Source organism: Antechinus flavipes, chromosome 5 (genome assembly GCF_016432865.1).
Source record: "Antechinus flavipes isolate AdamAnt ecotype Samford, QLD, Australia chromosome 5, AdamAnt_v2, whole genome shotgun sequence".
In the NCBI taxonomy this organism is placed as follows: Eukaryota; Metazoa; Chordata; class Mammalia; order Dasyuromorphia; family Dasyuridae; genus Antechinus; species Antechinus flavipes.
The window spans coordinates 16,023,095-16,043,096 of NC_067402.1; the positions used below are offsets into that span (position 1 = coordinate 16,023,095).

Consider the following 20,002-nt stretch of genomic DNA (forward strand, 5'->3'; position numbering starts at 1 on the left):
ATGGAAAGATTCGATTAAATAAAAATAGAATTAGGGAAATTAAAAAGAGGGAGGAATACTGAAACACGCAACACTGGAGAATAATAGCCCTCCTGTCTCCTACCCATTTAGGGGTATTAAGAGAAGAACCATGGCCAAGCCAAGGCCTTACTCTCTGATTCTAGACAAATAACTCAACTGCTCTGGAATTCTTTGTCCTTGTCCACTGGTCTGGAGGACTCCAAGGCCTTTTCTGAGAACTAGCGTAAATAAAAGGATCAGACTGGTTCTGGCTGCCTCAGGACAATTAAGGATTTATCAAATGCTTTGCGTACTGAGTATTAAGTGGATAAATAAAGGCAAGAACAGTACCCTCCCTCAAGGAGTTTACTTTTTAGTGAAGAAGACAATATGGGCAGAAATAGGCCCATGTAAGATTGGAGAGGGAAGAGGATATAAAAATAAAGGTTATCAATATTTTTTTTTAATTAACAAGAAAAGACTGGGCAGAGAAAACAGGACACAAGGTCTTAGTGAAAGGGATGGCCTGGTCACGTCCGGATTACCAGCTGGCCAGCCCATAAGCTCCCCTGGCATCCCTCCCAGTTAAAAGGGAAGAATGCTTGCCCAAGCAGACGTCCCTGTGGCGGAAGAGTGCCTCACGATGACAAGGTCTCAGGAAGAAGTGAGCGAGGGCTACCATGGCACCATGATATTCTCCCTTTTCAAAAAGTGACAAAGAGAGTAGGACTCTGATTGCATTGGCCTGAGATTTGTTGCACAACAGTAGTTTTGGTAAAACAAAGTTCACTATTTTTTCCAGTTGTTAGTATCTTCCCTGCCTCAAGTCTCTCATGTGTCACCGTGCCAAGGGTGTCGTTGGCAATGTGGCCCTCCTCCAAGGGACAGAGTCCAGTTTAGTGACCCTTCTCATCTTTCTACCCTTGATTACCATTGATTTATTAAGCACCTACTGTGTACAAGGTTGGAGCACCAGATCTGGAGTCAGGAAAATCTGAGTTCAAATCTGGCCTCTGATACTCTCTGTGTGACTCGGGGACAGTTCCTTCACCCTTTTTGTCTCAGTTTCCTCAGCTGTAAAATGAGCTGGAGAAGGAAATGGCCAACCACTCCAGTATCTTTGCCAAGAAAACCCCAAATAGGGGCCACAGAGAGTTGGACAAGAGTAAACAATGATAACATACAAGGTTCTGGGTCAGTGCTGGGCATCCTGGGACAAAAATGGAAAAACAGAGCTAAAAGCAACGTGTGAGATGGAAAGTGAACTTGCCTCATGTGAGAACCTATTCTCTACCCAGCAGAAATGTCCGGCTGGAAAGCACTGCCCCGAGGGCCTGGCTAGAGATCTTCAAGCAGAAGCTATAGGAACCCTTGTCAGAGAGGCTGGCTGAAGAGAGAAGGCCTGGGCAGTGACCGATGCCTCCATGGCCTCTGAGGTGCCTTCCAGCTCCGAGGGTCTGCGATTCCTCCCCTTCTTAAAAAAGGCTGTGGCTCAAGCTAAAGCAGATTCGGCCAAAGGGGGCCAATTTGGAGGCAGGCAATAAGAGGAGACATTCCATTTTTCATTTCCATCATCATCATAATAATCCTTCCATTTTTCATTTTCCCATTATAAATGAATATGAAAAGAATGAGACCTTCTGGCTAACACCAATTATCAGAGTCAGAGAAGAACACAGTAACAGACAAGTAAAATGACAGCAATCTCCCCCACTTGACACAGACCACAGCTGGTACAGTGAACACTGGGTGGGGTCAGTAAATGCCCACTCCATGCCAAGCACTATTAAGAGTGGGGACACAGGGGGTCTGCCACAAGCCTTTGGTCTACCATGGCCCCATTGGTAGCAAACAACGGCTAAAGCACACAGAAAGACCTAAAGCTAAAAATCTATTTGGCTGTAATCATTCAAAAAGACTGAAGGAAGAGTTTATGGTTTTGATCCTGTACCCTAGAGTGTTTCCTCATTCACCAGGAGAGCACTGATCCATGAGGAGCACAAAGAGAGGACCACCTTCTTTCCAATGGCCTCTTTAGGAACCTCATACTTTACCTTTTCTCCGTTTCTCAAGGTAGCCGGCCTTCAGAACAAATGGAAGGTCCTGTGCTGCAATTGGAGGGAACTGGTTTCCTAAAAGGAAAGAAAAAAAAAAAAGATACATTTAGGTAATCTACTTAAAAATAAATGCCAAACCCAATTACATGTAATGTCATTTTAATGACTAAACTCGGACATATTCAAGTCTGCTGGTCTCATTTCTCCTACATCCTGGCTCCTCAAGCCTCAATAGCAAAATGTAACTCTGCTACAAACTATAGTGATATTGTAATGCAATCTGATGATAGCAAAAATTGGTTATTTTTTATTTTATATTCTAGGCAAAGGGTTTCAGTACTACTTTTGATAAAAGACATCATTCTGGAAGTAAAAAAGATCAACAAGTTTCATAAAATGGAGTCAGAAATTATAAACAGAATCCCATTTTCCTTCTTTGCACCTGTACCTGCTTGTCATTCTTTGTATTTGTTAAGGGGGCAAAAAATGTTGAAATATATACACACGAACATGATTTATCTCAAGAATAAATACTCAGTGGTGCTCTAAGCTTTATGCTATAATCTTAACAAAAATAAAAATAGCCCAACTCTGGGCTGGCTCTGCCTCTGGGCTGGCACTGTTGAGAGAAAGAAGAGAACATTTTAAACAAACACATTTGGCCAATCGGCGATGATTTATGAAGTGGCCAGTGAGGCAGAAGGAAGGCCGGTCGGGCTGGATGGCAAAGTGCAAAAAAGATGTAGCCTGCCCAAAGGGGCTGAAAGGCAGGCCAGTGGTCAGGCTGGGAAGGGTGGTAAAAACTCACAGTGGGGCTTATCTTTGATCCTAGGGAATGGTCAGCAGAAGGAGCACCTCATGCTCATCTGAAGGATTGCATCATTACCAATCATTCAACAAGGGCTCCACAAACACCACATCTCATCGGGGCACGGAGGCTACTCTGATTGTCAAAGGTTATACCAGCTAGGGAACTCAAGCTCTGGCAGATTCCACCATGCTAAAAACAAATACTTCAAGTACAATCTCAGCAAGAGAACATGTTTGCTTTCCAAAAATGAGTTTCTGTAAGCACAGAGAGGCTCCTCACCTCTTTGTGTCAACTCACTAAATATACCTATAAAAGGACTGCCACTCCTAGGGCCTCTTCCATTTCTGCAATGATGGCAGCAGACTGATCAAAAAAGGGACCAAGGAGATAAGAATCCCATGATCCCAAGACCACCTAAAACTACTGGCTTGGCTGTGGGAATTCCAGATTTGAAAAACTTGTCCTGTTGCTGGGAACTGAACACACTCCTGATGGATGGCTCACAGGTTCTCCTTGGGCAGATAAATAAAGGAGTTTGGCGGGGCAGATTCTTCCCTGCATCCAGATATACCCAGCCATAGCCAGTCATGGGACAGTTGGGTATCTTTTACTGCAGTATGTATAAAAATATGACCACCAAGCACACCATAATGCAGCAATCAACATTTGTTACAGAAGAAAAGGAGGCAGAAAACGAAGATATCCCAAATTAAATCTTCACATCCTCGAGACCCAGCAACTTCAATGCAAAGGTGAGAAGAGGTGAGACCTAAACAACTAGAGAGGCCGACCAAAAGCACTGCTATGCAAAGTCAGGCACAGGCAGCAGGACCATTCACTTTCTTTGAGAAAGTAAGCCAGAGTGACCCAATAGCGATCTCCCCGGAATCACCAAAAAGTGGTACAAAGATGATAACTGTTTACTGATACAGGAATCATCTTTGAATCAGAAGCTGGCACACACTCAAGCCACCAACTTGGTAAAACAAAAAACTTAAATTAATAGAGAGATTAATGAAAAAAAAAAAGAGCAATTTGGCATGCAGTTAAAAAGAACGTTAACAAATTCAAATGATCGGCATCAAAAATGGGAAGGTGACAGACAAATCACCTTGATGTTGCTTATAAAAACTCCATTCAGAATTATAACCTCTTTGGATCAATTCCTATAAACAAGGAAAGTTAAAGCTCTAAAAACTACTTTTGTCAGCAGCCTTTACAAATGGAAAGATCCAGCAGCCAAAGCCATCACGGGTTTCTCACATGAACTTCTGTAAAATCGTACAGAAAAGAATGGTAGAAGATCACAAGCAGTATCACCTCAGAGAACAGAGAAGCAGTGAGGGTAAAACAAACAACTTAAAGAAAACTTAGACAACTAAATATTAAGAATTAAAACTCTTAATGGCTTTCAGGGATGAAAGCACAATACTCAATCAGATATGAGAGAAAAGATTTGCAAGCATGATATGGAGGGAAACCTTTCTACGAATCAGCGCTGTCTCACTGCAATGGAAACTTACTGGGGTGATGAGGTCCTCAAGCAAAGGCTGGAAGACCACTGGTGAGGGTGGTTGGAAAAGGGACTCTGTTTCAGATATGGGCTGGACCAGATGGACAATAAGATCCCTTCCAACACTGAAATTCCATAAATTCTCAATTTAAGTCTACCCCCCTCCTGCCCCCTCCCAGTATAAGATTGTAGGAGTCCCACTGAGGTGGGAGAACATGTAAAAATAAGGCTGTCCATCTCTGTCCTAGGTGCTGAAAGGATACAAAAGAAATATCACCCAGGGCTTCTGCCTTTAAGTTGCTTGGCAGTCTCATTGGAGAGACCATCTTATAATTCCTTTCCTACAAGGTTAAAATTGCTGGCTCTTCATAAATTCTAAGGTTTCTCCATTAATAACTGCTCTGGAATATGTTATATTAAAGGTTAAACTATGCTCATTTATTAGACATTTATTAAGCTTCTCCTAAGTTCTAGGCCCTGGGCTAAATGCAGAGGACATCAAGAAAGGCAAAAGACAGTATCAGCTTTTGAGAGACCAAGGGTGCAAAAGGGAAGACAGTATGCAAAAAGCTATGTACAAAACAAGCCACGAATGGGATGGGTGGGAAATATGAAAGTCAGGCACTAGAATTAAAAAGATCTGGGAAAGGCTTGGAGCTGATGGCTGCAGGAAGCCAGGGAAGTCAGGAAGCAGAGAGGAGGAGGGAGAGGATTCGAGGCACGGGGAAAGGCCACAGAAAAGGCTTGGAGTCTGGGATGGAGGCCTGAATTCGGAATGCTGCCAATATAAATCAGCATACTTAATAATTTAAGACAACTTAAATGATACTTCCTCTTGGCCACATCCAGGAGTTGGGGAGCGTCCATCCACAATAAGACCATAGAAAAGACTCTGAAGATGGATTGATTTCTACCAGAAGTTCTTGGAGCACATCCTGCTTTCTGACAACACATATTCATTCCTACATCTACTAACTTTTTAAAAAATTCCTTGATAGATTATTTATTTTGGCATGGTAAATTACAAAGTTGTTAAAATTAAGAAAAATAGTATTCTTAAAATGACTAAGTTAAGCAGATTCTTAAAGCACTAATTCCTAATAAAGCCTTATTAAAAATTCTATAAACAATCAAATGTCTAAGTACTAAGATAAGAGTCAAATGAGTCTAGATGTTTTTTACAAGCATACAATACAAAATCCTGGAACAGTCTTCCCTCAAACAACAGGAGCTTTACACTTTCCTATTCCCATTTTTTTTCAAACTAACAGGCATTTATTAAGTACTTACTATTTGCCCAACACAGTACAAATCACTAATATGTCAAGAAAGCGTCTTTTTAAAAGGATAATTGAAAGTGCCTTGATCAATATCAATATCAATATCATTTCCAAAACATCATGCGTTTATTAACTATAATATAAACCAGCCTATTTCCTGGCTTGGTTTGTTGAATGAGTGAATAAAAGCAGTATACAGAACTATCTGCCTAATAGCAAATACATGATACTTTATGTAATATGACAACACTGTTATTACTCATATTGATGAATATTATTATTAACAAACACTGCTAAAATTTTTAAATCTAGGATGTATGCCTATTATATCTAATGGAAATCAATTTTTGGGTTCACAAAAGTGTCTTTTAAGAGACTGTTAATGCACCATCATTCATAGTCATCCATATACGATGACTTTGCAGAACTGTTTTCAGGGAAAGTATTTTAAGAGGGGAAAGCATTTCAGGGTTTGTCAGATTATTTGTGTAGTATTAATACTACTAGTACATTTAATATTGAAGTATTAACATCTTTTAAAAATAAAGGTGTTTTTTAAAAAGACCACAAAATTTAAAAATCATAAACCCTACAGAAAAGCTTTGGGTAACTCAAACATTGGGACATCTTAGTAACTGAAAAACTGACATTATCATGGTGGAAGTGGGCTGTCATAAATATAATTGAAGCCAAATTCATTAACTTCCTTTTCTTCAACTACAAATTCATATTTTTCATGAGTATAAGGAAGAGCTAAGTTTATTTTAAACTACTTTCAAATAAAGTTTCTATAAACTATGATTTTGTTTATGACGAGTTTATTCTTTTTATTAGCAAACATTTCTAAATCATTTATTAACAGCATAAATAAGACAACTTGAAATGGGAATACTTAAAGGGTTAAGAAATTTCCTCTTTTTGATCTGTGACACGATATAACACAGGAAGTTTTTTCTTAATTCATACTATAGGAAAACAAGAGATGCATACAAAATTGTCATTTTGTTCCCAACTCCCAAGTGAACCTTGTTACTAAGAGGGCAGTTAAGATAAAGGAACAACATATAAAGAGCTACTGAACATTAAATAATTTTATGATCCTAACTTAAATCAACAAAAGCAGAGAAATTCAGGATTAAGACTCTCCCTTTGCTCATAACACTCCCTGCTGGGCCAAGTTATTGAAACAAGTATATTCCTAAGTATCCCTCAACCTACAATATTTGCTACTTGTGCCATTTAAAAGGGGGAAAACTCTCTCTACAGAGAGAGATATAGGAATGTGTATATACGTACTTTTGCAAGCTAAACTGCTATGCATTTTTCCCTTCCTATCATTCAAAACAGTTCTCTTCATTCAAAGAATCAAAGGAAGTATTAGGTCCCTCTAAAAGCAATATCCACCACGAAAAAGCAATACCCATCCTTCCCCCAATCTCGTGGTTTTTAACTCAAGTAAATATTGCACACTTACAAATTAGGGAGCAAAGAACAAGGATCAAAGGGGATGTCCGTCAGTGGAGAAAAGCTATAAACTCTAGTAGGGAAATGTAATGGTATACTACTATACTATAAAGCAACGTCAAGAATACAAAACAAAAACATGGAGAAACATGAATTGATGCAGTGAAGTACCAGAATAGGAAAAGTCTGGTCAAAAAGGATTTAGATTAAGTTCCCCCTATGTACCGGGTTCTCTGCTAAGTGCTGAGGATATAGAGGAATGAGTGGCTGGTTTGGGAAGTCACAGGGATGAGGAGCAACAATGTATGATGACCAATTTGGATAGACTTAGCTCTTCTCAGCAATACGATAATTCAAGACAATTCCAATAGACTTACGATTGAAAATGCCATCCACATCCACAAAAAGAACTATGGGGTCTGAATGCAGATTGAAGCAGACTATTTTTACCTTTTGGACTTTTTTCTTTCCCAGAGCTTTTCCCCTTTGTGCTTATAACATGAGTAATGTAGAAATACATTTAACATGATTTTTATTTATATATATAGCCTATATCAGACTGCTTGATGTCTTAGGGAGGAAGGAAAAGAGGGGGAAAAAATTTGGAATTCAAAATCTTAAAAAATGAACTTTGAAAACTATCTTTACTTGCAATGGGAAAAAATAAAATACTATTAAATGGAGAAAAAATAAAATAAAAGTCTCATTGCCAACATCAGTACTTAGCAACTTTATGAGGATTTTTTTAAACTCCCAAATAAATATCATCCAGTAGCCTGGGACACACGCAATCTTGTTCCCACATGTCTCATAAAATTTTACCAGAAAACCATTTGAACTAGCACACAAAAATATCAAAACATAAGCCTTTGTTCATAGGATTTATTAAAAACAGCCTTTTAAAAAAGAAAATTAGAAGCACGTGAAAAAACATGTAGAAGATAAATATTCTACTTCTGGGTTTCTGGAAGAGAAACTTGCTTAGGAAAGGGGGCATCAGAAGAAGCCTCGAGCAGAACAAAAGGCCAAACCGCTTCCGTAGCTTTGCCAAGAAAACTCTAAATGCGATTATGAAGAGTCAGACACAAATGAAAATGAATCAACATCATCTCCATTTACATACTGAGAGGTTAAGTGACTTGCTGATGGATATGTCAGAGACAGGATTGAAATCTCGACTTCTCATGATTATAAGTTCAATGATCTTTCCCCCATGCTGTGTATTCTTGCATGATAAATTCTGGATTTCTCACTATAACATAAAAAGTCTCAGTACCTGTGTTATAAATGTTACTTGATGGTAAGGTTTTTAACACAGTGCTACTGGACCTGATAAAGTTTAGAACTTTCAATTCAGTCACAGCCACAAAAATATCATATAATCTATCCCGTAAGCTTAGCGGCATCCACTGGATAGATCAAGAAGTTAAACTGAGGAAACTATCCAAAACTGGAATATTTGGATCTCCGGTGTCCTTACATCCCACCACTTGGGAACTGAAAACGAATTCCTGTATCGTTCTTGTAGATGAGATGAAATGTCATTTGTCTGAGGTGGATTTTTGTCTTTTCTGCCAAGAGTAGTTAGGCACCAAACTCAAGGAATTTTTCACACATGCAAGACTCAAAACACACCCAACCATCAAAGACAAAAAAAAAAAAATACTTTAAATGAAAATCTTAAAAATTAAATAAGTCATTATGAAAAAATAGAATTGATTGAAACTGTCAAGTTATGGGATTAAAACAATAAACCAAATTTTCCATTTCCAAATACCAAGTGCGATGGAGTTAGCTCTTTTAGAGGGGAGGAAGGAGGGTCCAGAGCAGAAATTCTACTGAAATAAGGCATCATGGGTAAAGAAACTCCCTCCATCAACACAGATGGGCATATCTACATGTCCCAATCCTAAATGTTACCTGAAGGGCCCAAAATCATAAAGCCTGTCCAGATGGACAGAAAGGGACCTTGAACTCCAGTTTCTCAGCTTGTCTCCAAGCCACTTTCTCTCCAGGTCTCACTGGCATTCTAATTTTATAACAGACTCTCAACTGAAATAAATGAGAATTGGTGCTATCATTAATCTGATCAAAGGAAAACTTGTTAAAAACATGTGTTACTAGAACAGGATCAATGTAAATAAAATTATTTCTATCATGATTTAAATCATCAGTAAGAAGGGGCTAAATCAGACTTGAAACACTAGACATCTTCACTGGTTGATGCTGGCAGCTGTCATCACTCAGCCTCAGGTTCTGGGCCAGCCCAATACAGAACACTCTCTCAGGTGGGAAGGTCCCAGCCACACTCGATTCTGCAGACACAAACTTGAAAAACTCTAGGACATCCTCTGCTCATGTGGAAGTATTTTTAATCTCACTAAAAAATTAGCTTTTGTACCTTGGGTATTTTTTTTTCCACTAAGAAAAGTTTAATCTTAAAATAAATGTTATTTTTTTTTTCCTATTTTAGGTAAAATTGTGAATGCTTAGCTTCCTTTTGGGATCAAGGGCCACATTCTTAATGAAGGTGCCTCTAAATCTCCACCCTCCCTGGCCCCTGCCCCATGGAACTGCTGAGGCTCCTGCTCTTCAAATTACCAGAACTTATGTGTGAACACAGAAAAGCTACCGGGAAAACAGAAGCCTCTCAAGAGCTCAGCTTTCTATACCCAGAACCTTGCATTTTTCCTGGCTCACTGCAGCTGTTTCATAAAAGATCAACTGAATTAAAAGTTAAAGAGATTATTTCAGGTCATTCAACCATAGAAATTTAAGTACTGTATTATTCACTAAATTCTTAACCTCTTCTTCCAACAAGGGCTAGAAAAGGATAAAAAAATAATAATTTCCAAGTAATTTCATTTAAAATTAATTAGGTGCACAGTGGTACAATGGCTAGTGTGACGGGTTTCAAGACCTGAGTTCAAACGCTGCCTGTGTAACACAGTTCAAGTTATTTAAACTCTCAATCTCAGAGGCTGGCCTAAGGATCAAATGAGACAACATATGCATAACGTTTTTAAAACCTTAAATTCCTATGTAACTGCTAGTTACTATTAGTTCAGGAAGAGGAAAATTACTTTTGAACCTACAGATACAGAAAGGTTCCATGGAGACAGTCACGTTCACTCTGGATCAAACTTCAGCCTTCTAGTTGGTGTTTTCATAATGGATTTTGTTAGCCTGTGCTCTAGTATCATCCGCGGGGGTGTTTAGATATCTTCCTATTAATTAGTAAAATTTCAACAAATCTTTCAGTGAATCAACTAAGCTCAGATTCCCCTACCTCAGGTCATCAAATAGCATTTATTTAATAAACAGAAGAAATCTTGCTTCCTAACACTAATGGTATCTCTCTCACTATTAAATCCCTTAACTTCCTAGAATTAAGCAATAAAGTTATTAAATGTGCAATTTATTAACAATGAAATAAATAATAAAACAGAGACAGAGATAATTCTTTATAATATTTCACCTGCGAAAAGATCATGGTCACAATTGCTTGAAATGCTCCTACTAACTGCAGATGACTTCTGCCAATACCATTCCATACCATTTAATTCATTTAGGAGAAAAATTCTTTTCCCAAGAATCCTCTTACGTCTTTTTCCCCAAAACAACAATTAAAATAGTTTTCAAAATATACACATTATCTCCACCTTGTCTTCTCTCTTTTATCTCCAGCCATATCAGAAAAACAATTGCTTTAGCTTTTATCCCAAGCCTTCATTCTGAAGTCTCCCCAGACCAAATCCTCCTTAAACTTTATGATTTTTTCATAACAGTTAAGATGGTTTGAACAAACCTCACCTTTTTTCTCCCTGTCTCTCCATCTTTAATGTCAGAGATCTCTATAATCAAAGTTAAATACTTACACTACCCCTAATTTCATAGGGAGAAACAGCTCACAGAAATACAATTAAAACTGCCACCCCTGGCTCTCTGTTTCTAAAGGGATTGTGATAATTTTCATAACCTTGAAAGGAGAGGCTTTTGCATCAAGAGTTATACATGAAAAGGTTAATTTCTAAAGAATTCAAATCTATAAGGAGCTCTCACATTTTCAATAATAAATATAATCTTTAAAATTCAAAAAAACAAGTATTTCTTGCTTAGCTCTGGGGTACTCTGACTTTACCACGGCCAGCTCCTTTTGGAGGTTAAAGGCTGACACTGGCATGTAGGTTATTTACCAGCAAGAGAGGATGTCGGCAGGTAAGGAACCGCTATAAAACTACTTGAAAAAAGTTATACGAAGAGATTATCCCACTATAGACAATGGTAATTCCAGATTCATAGTAATTAATCTAAATGCTAACATCATAGCCCAGCACCCATAGAGCCCCTATGAGGTCCGGATGCTCCACTCCTGTTCCTACCCATCTCTCCCTAGTGATACCCTTGAGTCCCAGTACCATCCTGTCCCCACCCTCCGCGTGCTTCTCCCAAAACAAAAACAGGCTCCCAAGAAGCTCCAGGTCATCTGTGGGGCAGTGGAGAAACATGGGTGGGACAGGGTGCCGAGGGGATTAGGGAGACAGAAGGGGAAGGGGGAAACGCTATCTCCATGAAAATGCTAAGGGTTTTTCTGAAGCCCCCATAAAATAGGCAAGTCCTTGATTACAGACCGATTCCCAAGCTCAGCCATCTGGGACACAGACACTTACTTAGGCAATGCTCAGTAAGATGTGCTTAGCTTTTTTGTACTGTGAATACGTTTCACCTTTAATTTTTTTCAAATTAAATGACCCCATATCGACTCATTTTATAATATGTGTGAAAATAACTTAGGGTAAAGATTTGTATACCAAGCTCCGGCTGGGAAAAAATTTTACGGCCATGCTACCAACTCCTAAAACCCGGGAGCTTCTGCAGAAATGCTGATATAACCGCTGGCTACTGCGCCTGTGATCAGTCTGTCAGTTCCCATAATGCCCATGACAAATCCATTCGCATGAATGATGCACACTGCACATACCACGGCGCACGGCAACTGAACAAGCGATGTCATCTCCATTCTGAGGAGCAAATCAGTAATCAATATTTGTAAAAGAAACAGCTAATCCTTTGTCAAACCGCTGGTTCGGTGATTGAAGAGTTTGCTCAATCCACACAGTTAATCCCTCTTCATCTGGCTGAGCCCCTATTCCAGACTCTCCCGGTGTCGGCCATGGCAGATTAATACATTTCCCATGCTAAACATGACTTGACAACTGACACGGGCAGGCGCTGCTGTCAAGATAATCTGCACAAACACGGGCCTTTTTTTAGAGTAAGCCTGAAGTCAACACCGAGAAACCCAAGTTTACAAATGTGCTTATGGCCTGCTTGGAGCCCTGATGAGCAGTGGCCTCCGGACGCCCTCCCGGGGCAAGACCACATCCAGACTGCCGCTCTGACAAGCTTCCTGTCCCTGCAAATGCAGGCAAATGAATAAAGAGATGTATGTGTGGGTATATATACACATATACACACTCACACATAACACAGGGGTATACTTCGGTTTGCTCACTTTGCCCAATTCTCTCAGCTGGGCTCAACTCTCCATGATCCATCCCACTTGGGGTTTCCTTGGCAGAGATATTGCCACTTCCTTCTCCAGCTCATTTTTAAAGATGGGGAAACTGAGACAAACAGGATGAAGTGACTTGTCCAGGGTCACAGGGCTAGTAAGTGTTCAGGGTTGAACTTGAACTCAGCTCTTCCTGACTCTAGGCCACCCAGCTGCTCCATCTATGAAAGAATAAAATTCCCCATAAAAATGGTGGGCAGGAAGGCTGACTTGCATCACCAGGGAGATTGGGAAAATAAAGAGGCCCTCAACAGTAATGGGGGTTCCACGTCTGACCACTCTGAGGGACACTGACAAAATGGAATACTTGGGGACTTGGGGGGGGTAATTTCAAAATGGCTGCGAGGGGGGAGACACAACTCTGACAGAAGGCAGGGCAGACTAGAGGAGGTGGTAGACACACACAAAACACTGGTGAGAAGGAAAAGGATAAAAGAAGAGAGAGAACAAACAGGAGGAAAAATAGGATAGAGGGAAATACATAACAATTATAACTGTGGATATGAATGGGATGAACTCTCCTATAAAATAGAAGTGGATAGCAGAGTGGATCAAAAACCTTCTGGTTCTACAATATATTGCTTACAAAAAACCACACAAACAGAGTAAAGATAAAAGGCTGGAGCAAAATATATTATGCTTTAGCTGAAGTACAAAAAGAAGGGGTAGCAATCCTGATCTCAGACAAAACAAAGGCAAAAACAGACCTAATTAAAAGAGATAAGAAAGGAACCTATATCTTGCTTTTTAAAAAAAAGATTACATAGATGAGTGATATTCAAAAATCTAAAGAAGCTAAGTGTGTTCAAGACCAAACAAGAGATAGAGAGTATTACAAAATGTAAAACAGATAATTTTGATTACATTAAACTAACAAGCTTTTGCACAAACAAAACCAATATAACCAAGATTAGAAGGATAGGAGGTAGCTAGGAAACAATTTTTATGTAGAAAGTACCTCTGATAAAGGCCTTAATTCTCAAATATATAAAGAAATGAATATATAAGAAGACAAACCATTCCCCACTCGCTAAATGGTCAAAAGCTCTGAAGAGGCAGTTTCTGGATGAAAAAATCAAAGCTATCTATAGGTATATAAAAAAGTGTTCCAAAACACTTTTGATTAGAGAAATGCAAATTAAAATAATGCTGAGGAGCCACCTCACACAAATAGATTGGCTAATATGACAAAAAAGGAAAATGAAAAATGTTGAAGAGGATGTGGGAAAATTGGGACACTAATGCACTGTTGGTAGAGGTATGAACTGGTCCCACCATTTTGAAGAGCAATCTGGAACTATGCCCATAAGGCAACAAAACTCTGCATACCCTTTGATCCAGAAGTACCTGTTAGGTCTATATCCCAAAGAGATCATAAAAAAGGGAAAAGGGTCTCCATATGTGAAAATATTAATAGCAGCCTTTTCATGATAGCAAAATATTGGAAATTAAGGGGATGGCCATCAATTGGGGAATGGCTGAACAAACTGTGGTATATGAATGTAATGGAGCCCTACTGTGCAATACTAAATGATGAACAGGTAGATTTCAGAAAAACCTGGAAAGACGTGTATGAACTGATGCAAAATGAAATGGACAGAACCAAGAAAATATTGTACACAGTATCAGCAACATAGTGTGATGATCAATTATGAATGACTCAGCTCTTTCCAACTGCACAATGAGCCAAGATAAGTACAAAGGATTCATTTGGAAAAATGCTATTCACATCCAGTTAAGAAACTGATGAATTCTGAATGCAGATCAAAGTATACTTTTTTCATTAATTTATCCTTTTTCACAGTTTTTCCCTCTTTTGATCTGTTTCTTTTCCACAACTGTGACTAATAAAGAAATATGTTCTACATGATAGAACATGGATAACCTACATCAAATTGCCTACCATTTTAGGAAAAGCGGAGGGGAGGGAAAGAGAGAGGGAGAAAAATTTGGAACTATCTTGTAAAATTTTGTAATTTTTACATTGTAAAATGTTGTAAAAATTTTCTTGACATGTGATTGGAGGAAAAATGTTATTAAAAAAAGAAAATGGCTATGATGTGGGAGTGGGAAAGGAAATAGTAATTTATTTGCAATGGCCTCCTCAGAACAAAGTTCTATCAAAACCAGTGATCCAATATAATTACTAATCTTCTTTTACTTTTTTTACTTCTTTTACTGAAGAAGACTTTAATCATCAGTTCTGAATCCAGTAATGTCCCCAATTTATTCACTTAACAGTACAGTAGATGTATTTAGTAAGAATGTCAATAAAGGCTCAGCCCTAGACCTGCCTTAACCTTGAGAAGCCTTTGGGACTGGGAACAGGAGCTGATTGTCAACCAACTGCCTTCTAGGAACCCAGTGCTGCATGGGGAGGATTTTGCCCAGGTTTAGGAAAGCTCTCTCACCAGTCCTGGCCTCAGGTCCAACCTGGACTCCAATGTCCTGTCCTACTCTCTCCTTCTCCCATTTGAGCTTATGGTCCTTTTGGGATGGCCAATCTCCCTTCACTAGAAAGAGAAAGGAAAGTCCACTGCACCACTACTACCATCAATGATCCTTGTTCCCCCTCCCCAGTTCAGTCTTCAGAGTCCATGGCTAGTCCAAAAGGGAGCAAAGAGCCAAAAAGAGTCACGTGTGAGATGTGGTAAACATCATTCCAGAAGGGAAAAGATGAATGTACTCAGACAATACCAAGTCCTGAGATTGACCCTTTTGGCAAGAAGAAGAGTTTTTCAAGATTACTGAGTTTCTAGAGGAAGCAGAGGAATTTCAGTTCCAAAGCAGGAACAACGAGCCGACAAACAGCAAAACTGACACAGTCTTACTTTGCAGGAACCAAACTGGACTTTGCTCTTTATGACTATTGTCAGTCACACTGATTGGGCCATGGAAAGAAAGTTTCCTCCTTCATCTTTCTGAGGGTTTCCTTCCTGTTGTAAGATGCTATATAGTATGATCATCAACGGCAAAGGGGTCAATTCTATGTCTATTCAAAGGTTAACTAGCACAGGAGGAGAGGCTAAGCTTAAAGATGGGCTTTGGGTCTAGCTAAGAGTTCCCTAAAGAAGGCAGAGACCTACTGAAAAAATGAGGGAGTTATCTTACTATTTTGGCCTTAAATGACAAAGCCTTGTGATGACTATTGCTTGGAATGAAATGAAATCTACTATATATTTCATGGGGAAAGTTATAAAAGTTTGTATTTGATCAATATTTTCCTTAAAAAATATACTTATGTATCAGTACTTAAACATACGAGTTTTATACTTTCATTGAAAACAAAATTTTAAATTATGCTGTTTATCTGTAGTTCTTGAGATTTATTAAATGCAGAATAAAAACAATGATTTAAAATACTGAAAAAAGATAATGACAAATTTCCTCTGTAATATAGGAATCATAATAATAGCATTTATGGAGTTCTTTAAGGATTTGCAAAGCACTTCATAAATATTTTCCCATTTAATTATCACAATAATCCTTTGAAGTAGATGCTATGATCGTCATTTTATAGATGAGAAAACTGAGGCTATGAGGAATTAAGTGACCTCCCCAAAGTAACATGGTTCCTAATTCCAAGTCCAACACTCAAGCTGGATAATGTGGATGTTTTTGTGAAATAACATCTGAAATATAATTTTTCTTAAGAAAGAAATGCCACCTGAGGGAAAAATACACTTAAAAATTAATATAAGTGTAGTCAGCTTGAAAATTACCTAGCCCCACCAAAGCCCTCCTGGTAAAATCTTTTCCAAATGAAATAATACGGTTTGCTTCCTCAAAGAGATCCGCGAAGGAAACGCCCACAGACCATGGATGAACAAACCCCACAAAACATGCAGAAGCCCAATATATGAATTATGGGCCAGAAACGGGTCCTGCTGGCCTCCGTGGTCTGGCCAAAGGTTGTCTACAGGGCCAGCTGACCTCAGGCTGCCACCCAGAACACTTCTGGACTCCCAGAAGGAAGGTGGGAGCACCGAACTGGGAGCACCGAACCGGGAGCACTGAAATGGGAACACTCAAACTGGGATCGCCAGGAGGCAGCTTTGGGTTTGCCCAAGAACATTCCAAAGGACCCAAGCCTACCTTCTCTGGGGAACTTTCCGGGAGTGATGGATGGCCCCCAAGTCACAGAGCTCCATTGTCTGGCTTTGCTTGGGCAAATTTCCTCAGACGGAGGAAACAAAACTCTGTTTCTCTAAGATAAGCTGTGAGGTGGGAGGTGGCCCGCTGGGCCGCAGACGGAGCTGGAGGCCAGAACAGGCATTCGGGGGCACGCTCTGCCTGGAGAGCTCCCAGTGACTCCCAAGACCCAAGGCCAGCTTGGAGAAGAAAGGACTCTCGGGGAGCCAGAAGGTCACACAGTCCTGGGCCCCACGAACCCTCGTAACAACCAGCCGGGAACGCTCAGCTGGCGTGGAACCTCCCATGTACCTCGCACCCAAAGCGTGTGTTCTTCTCCAAACTCCATCCCGGCCCTGTGCCGGTTTTATGAGACAATTATCTGTGTTGTGATTTTAGATGGTTCTGCTCTCACACAGAGCCTTCGAACCCACCATCTCATCTTCCCTGTCTCCGAAGGATGACAAGGTGACACAGTCGAGGGGAGCCTGAGCCCCTGCTCCGGCCTGAGGAGTAGCTGTGCGACCCCAGGGAAAACCTCTCTGAGTCCCTGAGGAAGAGCCCTTCCCTACGCAAAAAGAGGAAAATAAGGCAGCGAGGCCCACTGCGAGGCATGGTGCTCTGCCAGCCTTGAAGGCCTGCAAGCACCAACTGCCGTTAGCACTCCAGCTCCTGGCCCGCGCCACGCTGTCCCTGAGGCCGACATGGGCCCAGATCAGCGCTAAGCGAGGCCCTGAGAGCCGGAGGGTGGGAGAGCCAGGGCCCAATCAGGGTTTCTGGCACTGTGGGGTGGTCCTGGCCCAAGACACCACAATGATGTCCTGACTCAGTCAATGGCCTTTCAAAGGTTACACCCCAAAAGAACGATCAGACAAGACATGAACGCCATGGACCCTTAGGATGGGTGGGGTCTGGTCCGTGGGAATGAGCTGGCTCTGAAAATCCTGACTGATCTTCATATGACTTAGGCCAAGTCACTCTCTCTCTTACCACCTCAGTTTCCCCATCTGTAAAACGAGCAGGTCCTTGAGGACGGTTCCGAGTCTATGGCCTTGCTCTGGAGGCAACACACCCATCACACCGAGAGAGGTGGCAAAGACCGCCCTTTCTGGAGAGTGGGGTTTGAGGCCACCAAGGCAAATGCTGCCCCAAGAAGCATTCAGTAACATTCAGGTCTGGGGGAGCGGGGGAGGGGGATCTGGGGCCTTTGCGGAGTCCACCACTTGACAAACCCTCGAGCTGGCTTCCAGAGCCAGGGACAAGTGGAGAGAGCCCGCGGGGGCTGCGTTGGAGGAGCAGCAGAGTCCTTTGAATGACATGTCATTTTAACCGGGTCATACTTCCAGCCTCACTTCAGAGTTACTCTGTGCAAATCTCCAGCTCCGTATGTGGCATCTGAAGCATATTTTAGATTTTAATAATTAGAAATTGGAAACATGGATTGATGACGATCTTGTGCCCTGCAAACCAGAAGTTTCCAATCCCCTTCTGTCTTGTTTGCCTTTCTTGATATTTCTTCACATAAGCCCCGCCTCCTCCTCTGACGCAGTTTGTGGATATAAAAGGAGAGCAACTGGGTATCTTCTAGCATTTCAGAGTCACACTGCTGGTGAAAAGCATCTCCTAACCTAACTCTTGGGGCTCCATAACAAGGCCCCGGTACAAGGCCTGGCTCAGCAAACAATAAAGAAGTCCCTCCCTGTGGGACCTCCCCGGTTTGCTTCTGAATAACGTGCCCCCAGCCATCCCCCCTTGGGCCCTCTCCTCCCCCAGCAGGTCCCCCACACCTAGTGCTGCTCGGGAGTGCAGGCTCCCTGAGTCGGCCCCAGCCATCCTTCACATCCAGGCTGTCTGCGGTGGGCTTGAGATGAGTTAGGAAGAAAGACAAGGGTCTCCGAGGCTTGTGGGGCAGGAAGAGGAGGAGTGCCCAAAATGGCCAGAATACGGCTGGGGCCTGGGGGGCAGAGAGCCTCAAGTGGACAGAAGAAACTCCTGGACCCCGGAGCCGTGAGCAGAAGAGAGAGAAGGGCTGGTGGGGACTACAATGGAGGGAGCGCAGAGGAGGAGACCTGAGGCAAGAAGGCGGCCTGGGAGCGGCTGCCGGGGCCCAGAGTGTGGTGGCAGCTCTGCAAGCAGATTCTGGGTCAGACTGGCAAACCCGCAGAGACACGGCCTCCCAACAGCCACGGACAGGAGACACCCACAGGACCAACGAGAGGTAGGGAGGGTCTTCCTGCAGAAATGGCGCTGCAGCCGGGACCCCAATGCAGCCAGGAGGTGAAGCAGAGGTCCGGTAAGGAGGGAGAGTGCTCCGGGTGCAGAGACAGTCAGTGAGAACCCCTCGCGCTGAGAGATGGCAAGTTTTCTGCAAGAACAGCAGGTAAACGGGAGGCTCTAGATCAGAGAGAGATTCAAATCAAGCCAGCCCGGAGGCTCCGCCTCCTAATACAAACGTTGGCCAAGAAGACAGAGCGTGGGAATGGTCACTCACGGAACCGTGGATTAGGACGAGGCTTCTGGAAAGCACCTGGGGCTGATGCAAATAAGTGGCCAAAAAACATCCCGACCCGGACCCAGTGACCCCACTGCCAGGCAAGTTCCCCAAGCAGGTCACAAAGAAAAGAAAGAGAAACATTTGCCGCATTCTGTGGCGCCAAAGACCAGGAAACAAAGGGGCCCGTGGCCTGAACAACGGCCACACAAACCGTGGCAGATCAGTGGGACGCAACATTGTTGGGCTTGAAGAAACAGGAATATGAAAAACACAGAGATTCACGGAAAGACTCTCACGAACTGTTGTAGAGGGAAGCGGGTAAAACCAAGAGAAAACACACGATTACAACAATGTAAATGGAAAGAAGAGACATGAGACGACACTTTTCCCTTAAGCCCTTGCAGGAGACAAGAGGCCAGATTCTTTTTTTTTTTTTTTTTTTAATGAATTGATAGCAAAAAGCTGATTTAAAAAAAATTGTTTGGGTACAAAGTTAGAATAAAATCTCAGAATCAATAAGTATTTTTCACTTTCTATTATATCAAGAATAGTCATTTCAGCAAATATTTCAAGTCCACAAGGGCTTTAAAATCTTGGCGCTGCAATGCAAAGGAATCAAGTGAGTCCTCACCCCAAATAAAGATTTAAAGTGCCACGGGCTTGTGGGTCCTTCTAGA

The 20,002-nt window shown here is 41.4% G+C and overlaps 1 protein-coding gene across 3 annotated transcripts in view; it reads right to left on the minus strand.

Annotated features, from left to right (window-relative positions):
- The window catches only part of SKAP2 (src kinase associated phosphoprotein 2), a 163,107-nt gene that overhangs the window by 75,902 nt on the left and 67,203 nt on the right, over positions 1 to 20,002 (minus strand). For all 3 annotated transcript variants that reach the window (XM_051963490.1, XM_051963491.1, XM_051963489.1), the window contains exon 5: positions 2,055 to 2,132. In XM_051963490.1, coding sequence (XP_051819450.1) covers positions 2,055 to 2,132 — 78 coding nt within the window. The remainder of the gene's footprint in view (positions 1 to 2,054; positions 2,133 to 20,002) is intronic.